Genomic DNA, 22,330 nt, shown 5'->3' with positions numbered 1-22,330 from the left:
GGGCTTTTTTTTATTTTTTTTTTTTTTTTTTTTTTTTTTGAGATGGAGTTTCGCTGCTTTTGCCCAGGCTGGAGTGCAATGGTGCGATCTCAGCTCACCGCAACCCCCGCCTCCCAGGTTCAAGCGATTCCGCTGCCTCAGCCTCCCAAGTAGCTGGGATTACAGGCATGCGCCACCATGCCTGGCTAATTTTGTATATTTAGTAGAGACGGGGTTTCTCCATGTTGGTCAGGCTGGTCTTGAACTCCCGACCTCAGGTGATCCGCCTGCTTCGGCCTCCCGAAGTGCTGGGATTACAGACGTGAGCCACCACCCCCGGCCTCTTTTAATCTTTTATGCATCAGTATTAGATGGATCAATTAATCACTGAGACAGTTTTAGTTTTCTTTCCCTTGACTGCCAGTAAGCTTAACTTTGTTATATTTATTTCTTAGTTATAATCATTAGCTAGTTTTCTGATGGAATTTTTACCTTCCCTGTTACATGGGTCTTACGGCTCTCTCATCTTTCTCCTTGTGGCATCATTGTACATATGTGTTACTGAAAGCTGTTTCTTTTCCTTTTGAAGTAAATGGAATATAATTAATATAAAAATATGTTTAAGTCCAGAGCAAATATCTGACATCTGCTAGGCCTTGTTGCTTCGCTCATAGCAGACGTTACCAACGTAAGCCTTTCCTGCTAACCCTAGACTTAGCAGACTACATTATTACATAAATCAGTCAGCATTGGCATGTATTTGTCAACTCCTGTTAGTAATTCCCGAAGACAGCTGAACTAAGACCTATAGAATGAGCAGAAATTTTGTTAGGAAATAACCAGTAGCTTAGCCCTACTGTAATAGAAAGTACCTAGAGAAAATGACAGTGAGTGGAGGCCTAACAATCATGTGTTCAGGAGGTTACTGTGATAATCCAACTGAGCAATAAGGAGACCTGAATTAGGGTTTTGGCACTAGGGATGGAAAGGAGGGGGTGGATGTAAGAGCTATTTGGAAGGTAAAATCAACAACTTTTGATAATTGATAGAGAGAGAGAGAGAGAGGTGTCTAGGAACTGAGCTTAACCAAGGGCATTCATTTGTTATTGTGCTGTATCTTGCGTTTGCTAACATACATTCATCCATAGTAGACAGGAACTCAAAAATCTAGGCAGATGATTTTTTACTTTTACCTTCTAAAAATAAAGAATGCAATTACCCTTCTAAAAATAAAGAAACCCAGCCAGGCACAGTGACTCACATGTGTAATCCTAGCACTTTGGGAGGCTGAGGCAGGTAGATTGCTTAAGCTCAGGAATTCAAGACCAGCCTGGGCAACATGGCAAAACCCCGTCTCTACAAAAAAAAAAAAAAGAAAGAAAATAATACAAAAAATAGCTGGATATGGTGGTGCAAGTCTGTAGTCCCAGCTATGCGAGAGGCTGAGGTGAAAGGATTGCCTCAGCTAGCCCAGGAGGTCGAGGCTGCAGTGAGCCAAGATTGTGCCACTGCACTCCAACCTGGGCGACAGAGTGAGGCCCTGTCTCAAAAAAAAAAAAAAAAAAATCATTGAATGGAAATTTAAACTAGCAGTTCTGCTAGGACCTGTTAACTCTTGCTTAGTTGGATGGGCCTTGGCCTTATTCTTCACATTCCTTTTACTTGGCAAGTCATAAAGAAATTTCTCTGCCAGTGAACCCTTATGCTTCCCTTACGCTTCCATGAAATTCCCCTGTTTTCTGTGGTTGTTAATGATTGATTGATGAGCAATTTCAGACACCTTGACCATGGATAATGAATACCACTATACTAAATAACAATTTGCCTTCACATGCCTTCACAAATTTAGTACCCACACCTCTACTTCCATCTGCCCTGCCTCTTTCCTGAAGACAACCATGTGAAGACCTTTAAAACTAGTGGGATAACCAATTTTTCATAAGTTATCCCTTAAAAGAAATCGCACTTGATTTCTTTTAGCCTCAGAATAATTTCTAAGTAAATAGGAGTTGTTTTTTAAAAAAATACTGTAACATCAAATATAGTAAGTGTTTCAAAGAAATGTTAAAAAATGAAAGCAAATATGAGTCTTAGAATACACAGAAAGTATTTTGGGGGGCTCAATACTTGAAAGATTATGTCATTAAGTAGAAAATAACCTAATGTGGCCGGGCACGGTAGCTCACGCCTGTAATCCCAGCACTTTGGGAGGCCAAGGCAGGTGGATCACAAGGTCAGGAGATTGAGACCATCCTGGCCAACATGATGAAACTCCATCTCTACTAAAAATAGAAAAAATTAGCTGGGCATGGTGGCGCACACCTGTAATCCCAGCTACTCAGGAGGCTGAGGCAGGAGAATCGCTTGAACTGAGGAGATGGAGGTTGCAGTGAGCCAAGATCATAGCACTGCACTCCACTCCGGTGATAGAGTGAGACTCCGTTTCAAAAAAAAAAAGAAAAGAAAAAAGAAAGAAAGAAAATAACCTAATGTGTCTTTTCTGGGGTGTTTTTCTACCCCTCAACAGGAAATGACCATATTCATTTGTACCTTGAAAGTAAAGTACCTAGTATTAGGTTTAGAAATCCCTTGAAAATGAATACATTTGGCAATAGATGCCCTTGATCTAAACAGCAATTTCAGAAAGACCCATTGTCATCATGAAGGCCGCTTTTTGTCATTTGTTTATTTGGTTATATTTTGACAAGAACTGGATGTTCCTTTACTGTTGTATTTCTCAAAAGTAAATTAAGATTAATACTCTTAATTATTATTTACATTGTTAGTATTTTGTGTTTTTATTTTTTGAGATGTAATTCATGTAACATAAAATTCACCATTTTAAAGTGTACACTTCATTGGTTTTTAGTGTATTCACTCATGTTGTGCAAACATAAGCACTAATTCCAAAACTTTCTGTCTCTTTTTTTTTTTTTTTTTTTTTTTTTTGAGACGGGTCTCGCTCTGCCGCCCAGCGCTGGAGTGCAGTGGGGCCGGATCTCAGCTCCTGCAAGCTCTGTCCAGGTTATGCCATTCTCCTCCTCAGCCTCCCGAGTAACCTGGGACTACAGGCGCCGCGCATCTTGCCCGGCTAGTTTTTTGTATTTTTTAGTAGAGACGCGGGTTTCCCCATGTTACGCCAGGAATGGTCTCGATCTCCTGACCTCGTGATCGCCCCGTCTCGGCCTCCCAAAGTGCTGGGATTACAGACTTGAGCCACCGCGCCCGGCCAGAACTTCTCTAACATCTCAGTAAGAAGCCTTGTATTTATTATCAATCAGTATCAATCACACCCCCACCTTTTCCCCTGTATCCATCTGTATGGATTTGCCTACTGTGGACATTTCTTATGAATGGAATCATAAAATATGTGGTCTTTCCTATTTTCTTTCACTTAGTATAATGATTTCCAGGTTTATGTACATTGTATCATGTATCATATTATTCCTTTTTATTGCCAAATACTAATCCATTATATGGATAATAGCATCTTTTATGTATCCATCATCAGTTGAGGGACATATGCTTGTTTCCTACTTTGTTGTCTATTAGGAATAATGCTGCCATGGACATTTGTGTACAAGTTTTTCTGTGAACATGTATTTTCATTTCTCTCCTGTGTATAACTAGGAGTAGAATTGTTGGGTCATATGGTAATTCTGTGTTTAACTTTTTAAGGAACTGCCAAACTGTTTTCCATAGCGGCTGTACCATAGCAATTTATGTTGTACTCATAGCAATTTATGAGGTTTCCAGTTTCTTTGTAACTTTTTAATAATAATGATAATAGATAATATTTGACAGCTTATTATAAACTCAGTGCTATGCTTGTTTTTTTTTTTTTTTTTTTTTTACATGCATCACCATTTAATTCTCACCACAATCTGGACCATAGAATGGTAAATTACTCCCAAGGTCACATAGACACCAGATGGTAAAGCAAGGATTGGACACGGGTTTGTCTGATAGCAGGGCATGAATGCTTAATGCTTTATATATTGCAAAGGATTTTCTTTTTCTTTTTTTTCTTTTTGAGACGGAGTCTTGCTTTTTCACCAGGCTGGAGTGCAGTGGCTCAATCTCGGCTCGCTACAACCTCTGCCTCCCGGATTTAAGTGATTCTCCTGCCTCAGCCTCTTGAGTAGTTGGGATTACAGGCACATGCCACCACGCCCAGCTAATTTTTGTATTTTTAGTAGACAGACGGGATTTCACCGTGTTGGCTAGGATGGTCAGGCGTGAGCCACTGCACCCTGCCTTAGCATCTTCATATAACTTTTACAAAGTTATATGAAGCATTTAACTTTGTAAAATGTTCCTTAGAGAATACCATTTACTCTATGCTAATGTATGAGCAACCAGGATTTATTCTCATAACTGAATTGCAGGTGGTATTGCAGAAAGGACATTGGATTTGTATTGGGGAAAGCATTTACCTGAACAATGCTAATTACTAGGTGTGTAAGTTTTTTCATGAAGGTATAGTCTCTGCATAGTGTCTTTCAAATAGTTGGAACCCAGCAAATATTCTTTAAATATTAATAATAAATTACCAAAGCAACAGGAGAGTAATTTTAGAAAAGTTTTTTTCTCCTCTATGGCTGGCATTCCTTTGGAAATTGGTGTGAACTTGGGTCAAATTATTTATACTTGTGGATGTAGAAATGTTAGGTTGCATTTTCTCTAGTTTTCTACTGAACTGCTATGTGACTTCAGATGGTCCAATGAATGTTTTGTAATACTAAAATGCCTAAATATTTTTCCCGTAGAGACGCATTCACTAAATACCTTAATATCTGAGAAACCTCCTGTGGCAAGAGTGCTCTTGAATTTTTTTTCAAGTGTGCAAGATTTGTATTAGTTATAAAATATCAATTATATACTGTTCCAGCTGAGTGTGGTGGCTCATGCCTGTAATCCCAGCACTTTGGGAGGCCAAGCCAGGCAGATCACCAGAGATCGGGAGTTCAAGACCAGCCTGGCCAACATGGTGAAACCCTGTCTCTACTAAAAATACAGAAATTAGCTGGGCGTGGTGGCGGGTGCCTGTAATCCTAGCTACTCAAGAGGGTGAGGCAGGAGAATCGCTTGAACCCGGGAGGCAGAGGTTGCAGTGAGCTGAGATCGCACCACTGCACTCCAGCCTGGGTGACAAAGTGAGACTCCATCTCAAAAAAATAGAGAAGGTACTGTTCCTTCATAGTCACAGAACTTGCTTAGTAAAGAATGCCTGTAAGTATAATGTCAGTGTGTTTTGAAAGAAGTTACATAAAAATAGCATTTTAAAGTTGTTTATCATTGCTTTCACTAAGCAGATAAATGTGGAAGTGAAAAAAAATCTTTTCTTAAAATTTCATGACTATAAAAAGTTTTAGGAATGCATTGTAAAGTATTGCTATATTAATGACATACTTTTCTTGATTTTCGACTGAGCTGAATATGATGGAAGAATGCTATATAGAAGATTTATTGAGTTTTATTGTGGTATTTTATTTGTATTTTGTTTATGTATTTATTTTAGAGATAGGGTTTCACTCTTGTCACCCAAAGTGGAGTGCAGTGGTATAATCATAGCTCACTATAATCTCTAATTGCTGGGCTCAAGTGATTCTTCTGCCCCAGGCACTTGAGTAGCTAGGACCACAGGCAAGTGCCACAATGCCAAGCTAATATTTTTTATTTTTCATAGAGATGGCATCTCGCCACGTTTGCCCAGTCTGGTCTCAAACTCCTGGGCTCAAGTGATCCTCCTGCCTTGGCCTCCCAAAGTGTTGGGATTACAGATGTGATCCACTGCACCTGGTTGGTGGTATTTTTAAAATATCTTTTGACTGTTGCCTATAGTATAAACTACTTTTTTGTTGAACTATGACAACTTGCAAAATACAATGGATACACTATTTCATATCTTATAGAAAAATTAACTGAAAGTGGATCAACAACCTAAATATAAGGGCTAAATCTATGAAACTCTTAGAAAAAAATAAAGGGAAATCTTCATGACCTTGGATCTGGCAATGGATTCTTATATAGAAAACCAGAAGACTGAGCAACAACATAAAAAATAGATTAGTTAGACTTTGTCAAATTTTAAAACATTTGTACATCAAAGGACATTACGAAGAAAGTAAAAAGACAGCCTGCAGAATGGAAGAAATTATATTGCAAATTGCACATATTGCAAATCATATAACTGATAAGCATTTAATGTTTGAAATACATATAAGGAGCTCCTAAAACTCAACAACATAAAGACAACCCAATTGGCAAAATTTAGAATAGACATTTCTTCAAAGAAGATACACAAAGATCAAAAAGCACATGAGAAGAAGTTCATCATCATTTGTCCTTGGGGAAATGTGATTCAAAACTGTAAGATACCACTTTACACCTAAGAGGATGGCTATTTTTTTTTTTTTAAAGTAAGTGTGGTGATTTTGTGGAGAAATTAGAACTCTCCTAAATTCCTTGTGAGAATGTAATATGGTACAGCTGCTATGGAAAGGAGTTTGGCAGTTCCTCATAAAGCTCATCAGAATTGCCATATGACCTAGCAGTTCCACTCCTACATATATAATTACTCCAAAGCAGGGACTCAAACAGATCTTTGTATGCCAGTGTTTATTGCAGCATTATTCACTGTAGCTAGAAGGTAGAAACAACCTGTGTTCCTCAACAGATGGATGGATGTTGCATTGAAAAGAAATCTTATGTATAATATAAAAGAAAGATGAATTGGACTTTTTTCAGAAATCTTGTGGTTTTGCTGGACATCCACTTAAAAATGGAATCTGTGAAACTTCTTTTGTGAGTGGTAAAACGATGTAAACTTGTTACTGCTTTTAAGATATTTGCACAATCTGAATCTACCTTCTTTTTTTTTTTTTTTTTAAATACTGGATCTCCCTCTGTTGCCCAGTCTAGAGTGCAGTGGCGCAGTCACAGCTCACTGCAGCCTTGATCCCCTGGGCTCAGTGATCATTCCACTTACTTCAGCCTCCCCAGTAGCTGGAACTACAGACTCACGCTACCACACCTGGCTAATTTTTAAAATTTATTTATTTTAGAGACAGTGTCTCACTATGTTGCCCAGGCTGATCTTGAACTCCTGAACTCAAGTGATCTCCTAGCCTCCCAGAGTGCTAGGATTACAAGCATGAGTCACCACGCTCAGCCTGAATCTGACTTCTCTTGAATATCCTCTGCCACAGTGTAGCTCAAGCTTTGTTACCTTTCCTTTGAATTATTACAACAGGCTTTAGTTGTTCTCTTGACATCAGAATCTGTGTTCCTATCTGTCCTGCAGTGCCAACAGGACTATTTTCTTTTTTTTTTTCTGAGACGGACTTTCGCTCTGTTACCAGGTTGGAGTGCAGTGGCACAGTCTTGGCTCACTGCAACCCTTCACTTCCCGGGTTCAAGTGATTCTCCTGCCTCAGCCTCCCAAGTAGCTGGGATTACAGGCATGCACCACCTCGCCCAGCCAATTTTTGTATTTTTAGTAGAGATGGGGTTTCACCATGTTGGCCAGGATGGTCTCGATATCCTAACCTCGTGATCCACCTGCCTTGGCCTCCCAAAGTGCTGGGATTACAGGTGTGAGCCACCGCACTTGGCCCCGGGACTGTTTCCTATTAGTACCTCCAGAGCCTCGTTGGGTCTCCATATTTACTAGGCATGACCCACGTTCATAGACCTGCTCACTGTCTTCCTTCATGGTCTTGTCTCTGTCCATTGCCAATCCCAGAAACGTTTATGCCAGGGCTCTATGCTAGCCTTTATGCTAGGGCTCTAGCATAAGGAACTGTATTCAACTCTACCTTGACAGAACATGCCATAATCATTCACATCTCCCCTTAAAAAAAACAGTTTTTTTTCTTTCTGAAATGAGCTGTACCTCCTTATCCATTTAAACCTCAATCATCCTTCTGGTCCTAGCACAGATGTTACCACCTGAAGAAAAGTTTCCTTGGTCTCCCTTCATCCCTTGGCTTGAGTTAGTGTTTCCTCTCTGTTTTCACAGTACTTTATACCTATGTCAGTTACTCACTTTGTAGATAACTCACTGACTACTTCTCCCCGGATAATTGTTTGTTTACGAGTTGTCTCTTCCTCTCTGGATTCTGAAATTCTTGGAGCAGAGACTTTTAATCCATCTTTGCCCTTCCAGTATTTAAAACGGGGTATGTCTCGTAGCACTGTTCCATAAATGCTTGAGTCCTCCAGAATGATTATTGCAATTCCTGTTTCTCTCATTCTTTGAGTAAAGTACATATCCACTTTGCCCTACTTTCCTCCTGAGGTTAACATTACTTTCAATCTAAGGGTTGTTAGAGAATTTTATCATGTTACTATTTTCTTTTCAGTGTAGCATTTTCACTGCTTGATATTTTCTTACTAGTTTACCCATTTTAGTGCCTCCATGATGACAAATTGTCTTCTTCACCATGGTATCCAAGCGTTTGACTAGTTCCGGCCATATAGTCTACACATAGTAAATGTTTGTGGAATTACTGAAAAGGTCGTTATGAGAATTTACCGAGTTAATATTTTAAAGTATTTAGAATAGTATTTGGCACATAGTAAATATGCAAAAAATGTTATTATTCTAGTAAAAATTGAAAAGTTTCTTTTTGTTTTGTTTTGAGACAGAGTTTTGTTCTTATTGTCCAAGCTGGAGTGCAGTGGTGTGATCTCAGCTCACTGCAACCTCTGCCTCCTGGATTCAAGCGACTCTCCTGCCTCAGCCTCCCTAGTAGCTGGGGATTACAGGCATGTGCCACCACGCCCGGCTAATTTTGTATTGTTAGCAGAGACAGGGTTTCTCTGTGTTGGTCAGGCTCGTCTCAAACCCCCAACCTCAGGTGATCTGCCCAACTTCGCACTCCCAAAGTGCTGGGATTACAGGTGTGAGCCATCACGCTTGGCCTGAAAAGTTTCTTTAGGATGTGTTGTGTTACCTAAAGAAATTATTGCTAGTTAAGATAATTTTTTTAAATTAAGATAAAAACAGTACCTTTGTGTGTCTTCCGAATACTCATCATGTTTGTTTTGTACTTGCTCTTTGTCTCAAACTTTGTCAAGGGATATGAATATGAGTAAGATGCAGCTCTTCACTTTCCAGAACTCAGCTATTAAATTCTTCTTCACACCTGTAATCCCAGCACTTTGGGAGGCCAAGGCAGGCAGATCACGAGGTCAGGAGTTTGAGACCAGCCTGGCCAGTATGGTGAAACCCTGTCTCTACTAAAAATACAAAAATTAGCCGGGTGTGGTGGCGCGTACCTGTAGTCCCAGCTACTCGGGAAGCTGAGGCAGAAGAATTGCTTGAACCCGGGGGGCAGAGGTTGCAGTGAGCTGAGATCACACCATGGCACTCCAGCCTGGGCAACAGAGCAAGACTCCATCTCAAAAAAAAAAAATCTTGATTCAGATTTGAAAGATTTGAGTAAAGACAGTGTGACCCAGTCAGAAGATCTCTGAATGACTTTCAGCAACACACTTTTTAGATGTCTGATACATACCATTATCTTTACGTACAAACAAATCTCGCATTAACTTCCTTCTCCCAGTTTTAATACCTTAGTTAAAAGCATTTTTCCTGTTTGTTCAAGCCAGGGAACCTTGATAAATCCAGGGGTTACCCTTGATTTTTCTTTCCACTTATCCTCCACATCTGTTCCATCAGCTGTCCTGATAATTCTACCTCCAAATCACAGCTTACTTCTCTCTGATCGCCACTACCCTCATAATGCATGCCACCATTGGCCTTCAGGTTGGTTTCTTAGTTTCCCCTTCTTGCCCCTCTGCAATCCATTTTCTACACAGCAGCCATGATTTCAAATGAAGCGTAATTCAGATCATACTATTTTCCCCTTATTTAAAATCCTTTAGTGGTATCCCATGATATTTGAAATAGAATCTTAATTCCTTACCCTGACCTACATAATTTGGCCTTTGGTTATCTATTTTGCCCTGTCTTTTGCCACTTGCCTCCTTGGTCTGGTTAATTTACACTGGTCTTTTTTCTTTTTTGAGACAGGGTCTCACTGTCTCACCCAGGCTGGAGTGCAGTGGCAAGATCTCGGGTCACTGCAACCTTGACTTCCTGGGCTTAAGCAGTCCTCCCACCTCAGCCTCCCTAGTAGCTAGGATTATAGGTGTGTACTGCCATACCAGGCTGGGACTACACACATGAGCCACCATGCCTGCTGATTTTGTTAGTTTTAGTTTTGTTTTTTATGGGTTTTTTTTTTTTTTTTTTTTTGGCACAGAGTCTCACTGTCGCCTAGACTGGAATGCTGTGGTGTGATCTCAGCTCATTGCAACCACCATCTCCCTGGCTTCTGCCTCAGCCCCGCCCCGTCACCCCAACCCCACAAACTTAACTGGGACTACAGGCATGCATCACCATGCCTGGCTAATTCTTTTTCATTTTTTGTAGAGACAGGGTTTTGCCATGTTGCCCAGGCTGGTCTCAAACTCCTGGACTCAAGCGATCCTCCTGCCTTGGTCTCTCAGTGTGCTGGGATTACAGGACTGAATCACCACACACCAAGCCCTAATTTTTAAAAGTTTTAGTAGACACAGAGTCTCCCTACATTACCCAGGCTGGTCTCAAACTCCTGGGTTCAAGTGATGCTCCTACCTCGGCCTCCCAAAGTGCCGGGATTACAGGCATGAGTCACCTACTCCAGTCTCAAATGTCAACTTTTTTTTTGTTTTTTTTTTGAGACGGAGTCTCGCTCTGTCGCCCAGGCTGGAGCGCAGTGGCCGGATCTCAGCTCACTGCAAGCTCCGCCTCCCGGGTTTATGCCATTCTCCTGCCTCAGCCTCCCGAGTAGCTGGGACTACAGGCGCCCACCACCTCGCCCGGCTAGTTTTTTGTATTTTTTTAGTAGAGACGGGGTTTCACCGTGTTAGCCAGGATGGTCTCAATCTCCTGACCTCGTGATCCGCCCGTCTCGGCCTCCCAAAGTGCTGGGATTACAGGCTTGAGCCACCGCGCCCGGCCAAATGTCAACTTTTTAATGAGGTCTTCAGTAAGTGCCCAAAGTAGTACTCAGACTTTCTGTATCACATTACTTTTTTTTTTATTTTCAGCATATCATTTTTAGTGCTTGATATTTTCTTACTAGTTTTCCTGTTTGACTGCCTCATAGGATATAACCTCCATCATGATAGTAGAACCACCGAATGCCCGTTGTCCACGCAGAGCAGGGGAATTGCAGTAGTGGAAGAGTTTTACCAAGATAGAACCAGCTAAAGGGAAGACCAGAATCATAATTATTATTCAAATTAGTCTCCTCTAGCATTTGGGGGCTAGGGTTTTTCAAACACAGTTTAGGGGAAGGGGCGGGGTGGCTAGGCAATGGGTGCTTACTGCTTATTGGTTGGAGGTGCAAGAGAAATGGTCTTCCTGCATACTTGGTCGTTGCTGGGTGGGGCCACAGGTTGGCAGGTCCAGGTGGAGCCACTGGTCATTAGACATGCAACAAACCTGGAAAGACCTCTCAAAAGGCCAATCTTAGGTTGTACAATAGTGATGTTATCTGCAGGAATAATTGGAGAAGTTACATGTCTTTTTTTACCTTCTGAATAATGGCTGGCAGTCCTTTACCTGTACCGGGAGAGTCCAGTCTTTTGGCTTCTCTGGGCCACATTGGAAGAAGGAGGAGTTACCTTGGGGCACACGTAAAATACACTAACATGAATGATAGCTGATATGCTTTAAAAAAACAAAAAAACTCTCATGTTTTAAAAAAGTTTACAAATTTGTATTGGGCCGCATTTAAAACCATCCTGGTGTGGGCCACGCGTTGGACAAGTTTGCACACCTTAGTTAGTTCAGGCTCCTCTGTCCTCCTAGCCTAGTGGTGTCTCATTAGCTTTACAAAGGCAGTTGAGTTTTGGGGAAGGGCCTTTGTCATTTAAATTGTAAACTAAATGTCTCCCAAAATTTAAGCCCAGGAATAATTAAGGGCAGATTAAAGGTAAGATGGGAGTTGGCTAGATCAGATCTCCCCCATTGCCATAATGTTCTCACTAGTATAATTTTTGCAAAGGCGATTTTGTTACCAGAAAGAGGTCCCAATCCAGACCCCAAGAGAGAGTGTTCTTGGAGTTCACACAAGAAAGAATTCGAGGCAAATCCATAAGGTAAAATGAAAGCAAGTTTATTAAGAAAGTAAAGGAATAAAAGAATGCCTGCTCCATAGGCAGAGCAACCCTGAGGGCTGTTGCTTGCCCGTTTTTATGGTTATTTCTTGATTATATGCTAAACAAGGGATGGATTATTCATGCCTCCCATTTTTAGACCATATAGGGTAACTTTCTGGTGTTGCCATCTCTTTTGTAGACTGTTTTGGTCCAGGGGGAGTGTAGCAGTAAGGACAAATAGGTCATTCTCGTGGCCATCTTGTGATTTTGGGGGGTTTGGGCAGCTTCTTTACTGTTTTATCAGCAAAGTCTTTATGACCTTTATCATGTGCCGACCTCCTGTCTCATCCTGTGACTTAGAATGCTTTAACCTCCTGGGAATGCAGCCCAGTAGGTCTCAGTCTTATTTTACTCAGCTCCTATTCAACATGAAGCTGCTCTGGTTCAGATGCCTCTGACAGTTTGCGACCTCATCTGGGGTAACATCCAAGGTTTATTGTTTCACAGCCAGGGACATCAAGGACTCAGATACACAGAGAGTGAGGTTAAGAGTGGAAGTTTAATAGGCAAAAGAGAGAATAGCTCTCAGCCACAGAGAGGGGTCCCAGAAAAATGGGTTGCCAATCTACCGTGACATGCAGGAGGTTTTATAGATGAAATGGTGGGGAGGTGGTGTCTGATCTACATAGGGCATGAAAAAACAGTTAAGAACAGGTGTGCCATTCGCATAGGAGCGAATCTCTGGCATCCCCCACCTTAGTCTTTTATTATGCAGGCGAGTTTTCAGCCTGAGCTGTGCCATGTTCCCCATTTCTTTCTTACTGTGCACGTGCTAATGAAAAAGGGAAGATGGAGTTTCCATGGTGGACATGCCTGGCCCCCGGGTAGCCCTTTTCTATTGGCACAGCTGCCAGCATTCCCCCGTGCAAGCTTTCAGCTTCCATATTTATGTTTGCAGCTCGATTTTTTCAGGCTGTTTTTTGTTAGAAAAATAAATAACTTCTTGGGCTGCTATTTGTTAGAAGGGAAGTTCTGCTGAGGACTCTTTTGCCCTCACTATCTGCCTAAATAATTTCTATCTCCTGTATCAGTTTCAATGGGTTGTCTTTTTCACCACGGTATCTGAGCTCCTAGACTAGTTACTGCCATTTAGTCTGCACATAGTAATATTTGTGGAATTACTGGTTAAGTGAATCTCTATCAACTTTATGTTTCTCAATTGTAAAATAAGGATTTGGATCTAAATGATCTCCAAGGATTCCCCTTGTCAAAGATAAAGCTTGACACTAGTTAAAGCTGATAAAGACAGATTTTACTTAGTAACTATCGCAGTACAGGAAGGAGCTGTGTTGTGTTCGAATTTGTGCAGAGGTGACTGGGTGTTTATAAGGGAGAAAGAAGGAATAGGGAGAGGAGTGGGAGGAATGGGGGAGCTTTAGTCAAGTTATGGAAGTGAAAAATTTAAAAAGCAGCTAAGAGCATTGTTGACTTTCTATGATTATGTCATTTTTGTCTTCTAACTAGCATTAATGGAAATTAGGCGTCTACCCTCTCACAGAGACTGGTAGACTAAGGCCCTGTCTGTTGGTTACATTTCAAAGGAAGGGCCTTCAGGTCCTTCAGAAAGATATTCTGAGTCTTAGGAGATACATATGCATCTCGAGGGGACAGAAGAAGGATTTACAATTTTAAATTTGTTTGTTTAATACATGGGAAGGGAAGGTCTGGGACCTGTCTTCAGTCAGATGTTGGCTGGAATCAGAAGTAAATTCCTTTGAGAGCCTTGGGTTTTCCAGACTGGAACTTAACGAGGGCTAGCTCCCCCCAGGGATGAGACCTTAGGCTCTTAGAATCTCTTTTTAAATTTCTTATGAGTTATCCGAAAGAATTATTGGTACTTTGATTGTTTATATAAATCCAAGATAAATCAGTTAATGATCCCACTGAGATAAAGTCTATATATTTGCTCTGTAGGCATGTGAAGTCACCTTTCCTATATATATTGAGCTGATATGGAACCTTTAAAAAAGCTCCCACCCAACATTTTCCATCCTCATCCTCCGCTTTGTTTACCTGTATGTAGAGGTTAGGAGGAAAAGATGCAGGGGGTATTGGAATGGCAGTAGACTGGTGGCCAGGATGCCTCCCTGGCCACATATTTGACTCTCACCCTTGAAGGCACCAAACATTGATTCTGGTGTTATATCAGGAGAACGGTTGTTCCTCAAGCACCATGCAGGAGAATGCAATAGGACCTGACCTGTCAGCTAGATTTATAGAGAATCAAACAGAACAAGTATTATAGAATAATGATTTATGGTGATAATAGGTATGAATTTTATGTCAAATTGTTCATGTTTTAGATATTAGAACATTCCCTCCCTCAAGAGAAATTGCATGTAAAACCAAATTATAATTATAAGGCTTCTTGGTCAGAATCAAGTTGGAGCATGGGGAATTAATATGAATTACCAATGTAATTAGGATCTGGTTGCTTCCAGTACCCAAGAATTCACCGTTACAGACAGTCTCTGATAGACACAGCTAATTTCTGGCTGCCTAGGCAGATTATAGCTCATGAGCCACATCCTGCCTGGTACCTGTCTCAAAAAGCTAAGCATCGTTTTTACATATTTAGATAATTGGGAGAGAAACTCGAAGAATAATATTTGGTGACATGTAAAAATTAAATTCAAATTTCATTATCCATAAACAAAGTGTTACGGGAATACAGCCATGCTATTCATTTATGTATATTCTGTGGCTGATTTTGCACCATGATAGTAGATTTGAATAGATTCAAGAGAGACCCTATGGCCCACAGTGCCTAAATTATTTCTTGTTTTGGCCCTGAGAAAAAGTCTGTTTATCCCGGGTGTAGATTAAATAGTTTTGCCTAAGAATTATTTAGATGTCTTTTTGAATAATCTTTTTATTTGCAAGTTTTATTTGCAGTGTTCATTTTGTGGTAACAGTAGGTTATGGCTGTTTTGTGCATAGCTAATTAGTGGATTTTTTTTTTTTTTTTTTTTAACATCAAATGGCACAGCAGTATGTCTGAATTGCCCTTAAAGAAATACAAAATGGGCTGGGCGTGTGGCTCACGCCTGTAATCCCAGCACTTTGGGAGGCCAAGCCAGGTGGATCACAAGGTCAGGAGTTCGAGACCATCCTGGCCAATATGGTGAAACCCCGTCTCTATAAAAAATACAAAAATTAGCCAGGCATGGTGGCGGGCGCCTGTAGTCCCAGCTGCTCGGGAGGATGAGGCAGGAGAATCGCTTGAACCTGGGAGGCGGAGGTTGCAATGAGCCGAGATCGCACCACTGCACTCCAGTCTGGGCGACAGTGAGACTCCGTCTCAGAAATACAAAATGAGTAGTAAATTTATCTTTGAAATCTGCAAAACAAATGTATTGTACCCTAAATGCTATAAATAAAGGTCAGTAAATTTAAGTTAAGCAGTATGGGGGCAAAGGATTTTTATCATCTTTATATCCATTTCTCTTTTTTTATCCTCCCCTTTTACACATAGATGCTAATCAGTAGTTGTTGTTTTTGGAATTTGTGACACCGTGAGCCATTGGCTGTGCTTCCGTATCTGGTTTGTTGGCCAAACTTTGGAGCTATGTCATTTTTCACCTCTCAGATACTAAGGATGAGCTTCCCATACTTGGCATTAGCCTCTGGGATAGTCAGCCGATGTTATCTTCTTCTAGGGGCCTGGTAGTCAACCAAGCACTCAATAAATGCTTCATTCAGGTCATAGCCGGACTCTGCATTGTTGATTGTCTTTCTTTTTTTTAAATTTGAGATATTCACATACCAGAAAATTTACCCTTTAAAAATAAACAATTTAGTGTTTATTAGTGTATTTACAGGGAATGTACAACCATCATAATTATCTTAATTTGAGAACACTTTTATTACTCTGAAAAGAAACTGCCTACCCATCAGCAGTCACTTCCCATTCCTTCCTTCCCCTATCTACTGGGAACTGCTAATCTACTTTTACCTATATGGATTTGACTATTTTAGACATTTCATATACATGGAATCATGCAATATGTGGCCTTTTGTGTCTGGTTTCTTTCACTTAAGATGTTTTCAAGCCTCATCCATGCTATAGTATATCATTACCTCATTTCTTTTTATGGCTATATAAAATTCCATTGTGTGATGTACCACAGTTTATCCGTTCACCTGTTAGTGGACATTTGGGTTGCTTCCACCTTTTGGCAGTTGTGAATAATACTGCTAGGAACATTTGTATACAAGTTTTTGTGTGGATGTATGTTTTCCTCTGTCTTGTGTAAATAGGAGTATAATGGCTAAGTCATATGGTAGCTAAATATTAACATTTTAGAAACTGCCAAGCTGTTTTCCCAGGCAACTGTACCATTTTACATTCTCACTAACAACCTGTGAGCATTCAAATTTTCCATATCCTCACCAACATTTATTATTATCTTTCTCATTGTGGTAAAGTGTCTATTCAGATTCTGACATTTTAGCTTTTGATGTAATCACTTTAGGGTCTTCCTCGTGTAATATTTCTATTTTTCCCTTTTTCTGTATATCTTTTTTTTTTCTCTCTATAAACATAACACTGTCAGCCAGAGGAAGTAATATATTCTAGAGAATGGGAAACTTATGCTTCCTGTGAGTCTTTTAAGACTGTCCATTGTCCATCTGGGCAACATGGAGAAACCCTGTCTCTACAAAAAATACAAAAATCACCCAGGCGTGGTGGCACATGACTGTAACCCCAGCTCCTTGGAAGGCTGAGGTAGGAGGATCACCTGAGCCTAGAGAGGTCAGGGTTGCAGTGATATGTGATTGTGCCACTGTAGTCTACCCTGGGTGACAGAGTGAGACCTATCTCAAAAAAAAAAGATCCTCTATTATATTGTTCCTGGCCATACTGCTTGTTTTGTATTCTTTTTCTATATTAATACTAATCTATTATTTTATTACACAAATCGATGAAAAGAGATGACACTAGTGCAGGCTAGGAAAAGGATAACCCACCTGAGAGAGCCAGCTTGTTTTTCTCCTGTCTACCTCATTCCCTGTACTCCAGGTTAATCTCTTGCCTTGTGTTGGTTCTTCTCCTTTGGCCCTCATTATGCTCTTTGCTCCTTGAATTACAAGAAATATGTGAAATTGCTGGCATTTTTTATCATTTTATGCCTACTTAATGGCCTTTAAGATAATATTATTACTGTTCTGGTTTTATTGCTGAAAAAACTAACTCACAGAGGTCATAGAACCTGTTTGCATTTCATAGAACCCATTTGCATTTCACTGTGTGTTAACTTCCCTTACTGGCTTCCTCCGACCTCTAGGTTAGGGGGATGCTGCTAAAATGAGAAAAAGTTTCTTGCACTGGCTTTGAAGTGCAGTGGTTATTCAGATCTTCTTTGGTCTGTTACAGTGGCTCTGGTTTGCCTGAAATGCTTGTGTAGAAAGAGAAGCCTAGACATTTATCTTAAAGCCAAGTTACATAAGTTTTCATATGCCAAGAATGGAATTTTAGCTTTACTCCTATATAGTAGAATAATGAGTTCGAGAGAGGCGTGGTTAAAAGTATGTATACAATTTGGCATGTTTTTTGAACTAATTCTGTCCTAGGCATAAAGATGAATAAATTTTTGTCATCGCCCTAAAGGAACTTCCAGCCATTTGGAGAGATGGAATCAAATAATTACTCTCATGTGGGAAATGTGTCTAGAAAGTATGTATGAAGTTCTTGATAGCAGAGAAGAGAGCTACAGAGATCCCTTCTTACCCTAAATTTGGTTTTCAAACAATAGTAAATACTTTTTATCATTTTAAGTAGTATGCATTTTAGGGTGCAGTTGGATTGGACTGTTTGGTGTAAACCTCTTTTCTTTATAAACATGTATTAACAAGAACAGATAGCATAATTGTACAAGCCTACCAATATAAATAAAACAAAAATTGCCTTCATGTATTAAGATGTTAACTTTATCTGACAGATATGCCAAGAGTTTAACAGTACCTGGGCATGGGAGATGGAGAAGAAGGGCTATCTTGAAATGAGTGTTGAATGCAAACTAGCACTCTTAAAGGTAATAAATTTATTATTTGTTACAGTCATTTTAATTTAAAATTTAATTTTTGACTTCTGGTTAAATTGGAAAATAAATTAAAAGTAGACATTTTTATTATTAGCAGAAGAGGAGTCTATTTTTTGGTGACAAACAATCTATTCTTTAAAGTGCTGTTTTTTTTTTTAATGCATACATATATCTGGGTTTAATTATCTCTTCTTGTAAGGACAGTAATAACATGGGCAAGCAATTGGTCCAAATTAGTTTTATTCATTGTTTTCAACCTTCACAATCATTACTATATACTATAAACTGTGGATAATTTTCTACTGATTTACTAAATTAGCAATTTGATGCTATTTTCTGGATGACTGGGAGCATGTCATTTTGTACTTAATACAACCCTCACATAACCAAACCAACTTGATTTCAATGGGTCATCTCAAAGTAGGCTTTTTTACAAATTTGAATTTTCCTTTCTTTTCCTGCCCACTTCCTATCGTTGGCCCTAATTAGTAGCAAAGTGGCCAGCATAATAGAGGGGAAAAATATTCTTTGTGAAAACATGAATGAAGTTTTTGCTACTTCTAAAATTTATAGTATTTTGTAAGTGGGCTTCTTTGTTCAAAAGACCTCAAGATTTTATGATGAACCTTAAAATATAATGTCAGTATACATATTATTATTTTGGAGATAGATAAGTCTATAGAGTAGGTGTTATTTTGCTGTTAGATGTTGATTGCTGTTGGTGCCTACACAGAAGTCTTCAAGATCAAAAAGATACCTTAGAAAACCAAACATCATAGTAAACTCAGATTTCAGAGTGTATAATCATGCAGGTTCATCTGTCTCTAGACCAGCTTGTGGTCCCAAGGGGGTAATTAGGGTGATTCCTTGCTAGTCAAAGTTATAGAAATTATACTCATAACTTTTATTAATCCCAATTTTGAAATACCTTTTTGTGCATTCCTATAATGTTTGTAATACTTTAGTATCCATACTGACCTCTAGGTTAGGGGGATGCTGCTGAAATGTATGTAATACTTTAGTATTACATATATTGTATATTAGTGCATATATATATGTTAGTGTATTATGTAAATACATAAGAAAGTGGATATAATACACACATATAACTTTTCAGGATGTGTTACAAATTTTTTTAGTAGTAAGGATGCTTGATCAAAAATGTTTAGAGACCATTGGGATAGCTGACATAGGCAAAGGCATAAGGGCTGTAATAGGAAGTAACTTAATGTGTTGTCTGCCTAGGCAGCGATACCCAGGAAGAAATCTGACTTATACCCTAATCATATACGAAATATATAACCAAAAATTAGTTAGTTCTTCCAGTCTAGTATGTGAATATCTTTTTTTTAAGAGAATTCTCCAGAGCCAGCTATCAGTGAAAATCTACCTTCCTTGAAAACTGCATATGTCTCAGGCTTTCAAAACAGATAGTCCTTTGAAGAATAATGTTCACCTAAAACTGGAAGAAAGATTATAGAAAGTTTTATACCATGTATCCTGAAAATAGCCAGCATGTTAAAAAAAAAAAAATCCAAAGGAAATTTTAAAACTCTTGAGAGAAATGAAAATGGAAACTCAACATGCCAGAACTTACAAAATGCAGCAAAAGCAAATCTAAGAGGGAAATTTATAGCAATCAATGGCCACATTAAAAAAGAAGAAATCTCAAGTAACAACCTGATTTTACACTGCAAGAAACTGGAAGAACAAACTAAACCCAAACTTAGTAGAAGGAAGAAAATAACCAAGATATGAGTAAAATTAAATGAAATAGAGACTAAAAAAAATGGTAGAAAAGATAAACAAAACTTAAGAGTTGGTTTTTGAGAAGATAAACAAAACTGACAACGCTTAGCTAGGCTAAGAAAGAGAGAAGACTTAAATCAGAAATTAAAGTAGAGACGTTATAACTAATACCACAGAAATACAAAGGATCAAAGAAACAACTATGAACAATTGTTTGGATTATATAGAAAGAAATGGATAAATACTAGAAGCATGCATCTTACCAAGACTGAATTACAAAGAAATAGAAAATCTGAACAGACCAATAACAAGTAAGAAAATTGAACCAGCAGTCAAAAATGTCCCATCAGAGAAAAGCCCAGGGTATGAAGGCTTCACAGCTGAATTCTACCAGACATTTAAAGAATAACTAATGCTAGTCCTTCTCAATGTCTTCTAAAAAACTGAAGAGGAGAAAATACTTCCAGACTAATTTTACAAGGCCAGCATTATACTGATCCCAAAGCTGGACACAAACACCATAAGAAAAGAACTATTCCCGATGAACATAGATGCAAAAATCCTTAACAAAATACTAGCAACCAAATTTAACAGCACGTAAATGGGATCATTCACCATGATCAAGTGGGATTTATCCCGGAATGCAAGGATTGTTCATCATATGCAAATCAATAAATGTGATACATGGCCAGGTACAGTGGCTCACACCTGTAATCCCAGCACTTTGGAAAGCTGAGGCAGGAGAATCACTTGAGCCCAGGAGTTCAACACCAACCTGGACAACACAGCGACACCACTTCTCTGCAAAATATTTTAAAAAGCTGGCTAGCTGGGTGTGGTGGTGTGTACCTGTAGTCCTAGCTACTGGGGAGGTTGAGGCAGAGGATTCCTGAAGCTGTGATCGTGCCACTGCACTTCAGCCTGGGTAACAGAGTGAGACTGTCTTTAAAAAATAAATAAGCCAGGTGGGGGTGGCTCACGCCTGTAATCCCAGTACTTTGGGAGGCTGAGGCAGATGGATCACTAGAGGTCAGGAGTTCAGGACCAGCCTGGACAACATAGTGAAACCCCATCTCTACTAAAAGTACAAAAATCAGCTGGGCATGGTGGTGCATACCTGTAATTCCAACTATTAGGAAGGCTGAGGCAGGAGAATCGCTTGAGCTCGAGAGGCAGAGGTTGCAGTGAGCTGAGATCGCACCACTGCACTCTAGCCTGAGTGACAGAGAAGACTCTGTCTCAAAAAAATTAATTAATTAATTAACTAAAGTTGTGATGCTCCACATTAAGAGAATGAAGGACAAATATTATATGATCATATGAATATATGCAGAAAAAACATTTGAGAAAATTCAACTTTGCTTTCATGATAAAAACTCACAACAAATTAGGTATGAAAAGAATATGTATCAGTGCAATAAAGGCCATATAAGACAACCTCACAGCTTACATGGTACCCAACTGTGAAAAACTGAAAGCTTTTCCTTTAACATCAGGAGCTAGGCAAGGACACCCACTTGCCACTTATATTCAACATAGTACTGGAAGTCCTAGCCAGAACAATTAGGTACAAAAAGAAATAAGTCATCGGAATTGGAAAGGAAGAAGTTAAATTGTCACTGTTTGCAGATGACATGATTTTATGTGTAAAAAAGCCTGAAGGCTCAACCAACAGACTATTAGAACTAATAAATGAATTCAGTAAAATTTCAAGATATAAAATCAATATGCAAAAATCAGAAGTGTTTCTACTTACAAATCACAGACTATCCAAAAAAGAAATTATAAAAACCAGTTCATTACAATAGTATCAAAAAATAAAATATTTAGGAGTAAATTTGACCAAAGAGTTTTAAGATCTCTGTACTGAAAACTACAAAACATTAATGAAAGAAAATACAAATGAGGCTGGGCACAGTGGCTCATGCCTGTAATCCCAGCACTTGGGGAGGCCGAGGCGGGCGGATCACGAGGTCAGGAGATCAAGACCATCCTGGCTAACACCGTGAAACCTCGTCTGTACTAAAAATGCAAAAAAATTAGCCGGGTGTGGTGGCAGGCGCCTGTAGTCCCAGCTACTTGGGAGGCTGAGGCAGGAGAATGGCATGAACCCAGGAGGTGGAGCTTGCAGTGAGCTGAGATCGCGCCACTGCACCCTAACCTGGGCAACAGAGCGAGACTCTGTCTCAAAAAAAAGACAAATGAAAAGATGTCCTGCGTTCATGGATTAGAAGAATTAATCTTGTTAAGATGTCCATACTGCCCAAAATGACCTACAGATTCATTGCAATCCCTATCAAATTCCAGTGGCATTGTTCACAGAAATAAAACACAACCCT

The 22,330-nt window shown here is 39.5% G+C and overlaps 1 protein-coding gene across 1 annotated transcript in view; it reads left to right on the top strand.

Annotated features, from left to right (window-relative positions):
- Positions 1 to 22,330, top strand: part of RSF1 (remodeling and spacing factor 1) — a 174,097-nt gene that overhangs the window by 63,291 nt on the left and 88,476 nt on the right. The window contains exon 3 of the mRNA XM_017893539.1: positions 18,141 to 18,233. Within this exon, the coding sequence (XP_017749028.1) occupies positions 18,141 to 18,233 (93 nt within the window). The remainder of the gene's footprint in view (positions 1 to 18,140; positions 18,234 to 22,330) is intronic.

This window comes from Rhinopithecus bieti, unplaced genomic scaffold (genome assembly GCF_001698545.2).
Source record: "Rhinopithecus bieti isolate Rb0 unplaced genomic scaffold, ASM169854v2 scaffold_23868, whole genome shotgun sequence".
NCBI classification, from domain to species: domain Eukaryota; kingdom Metazoa; phylum Chordata; class Mammalia; order Primates; family Cercopithecidae; genus Rhinopithecus; species Rhinopithecus bieti.
Note: the sequence above shows the minus strand (reverse complement) of the source record. Positions and strands in the feature narration are given on the sequence as shown.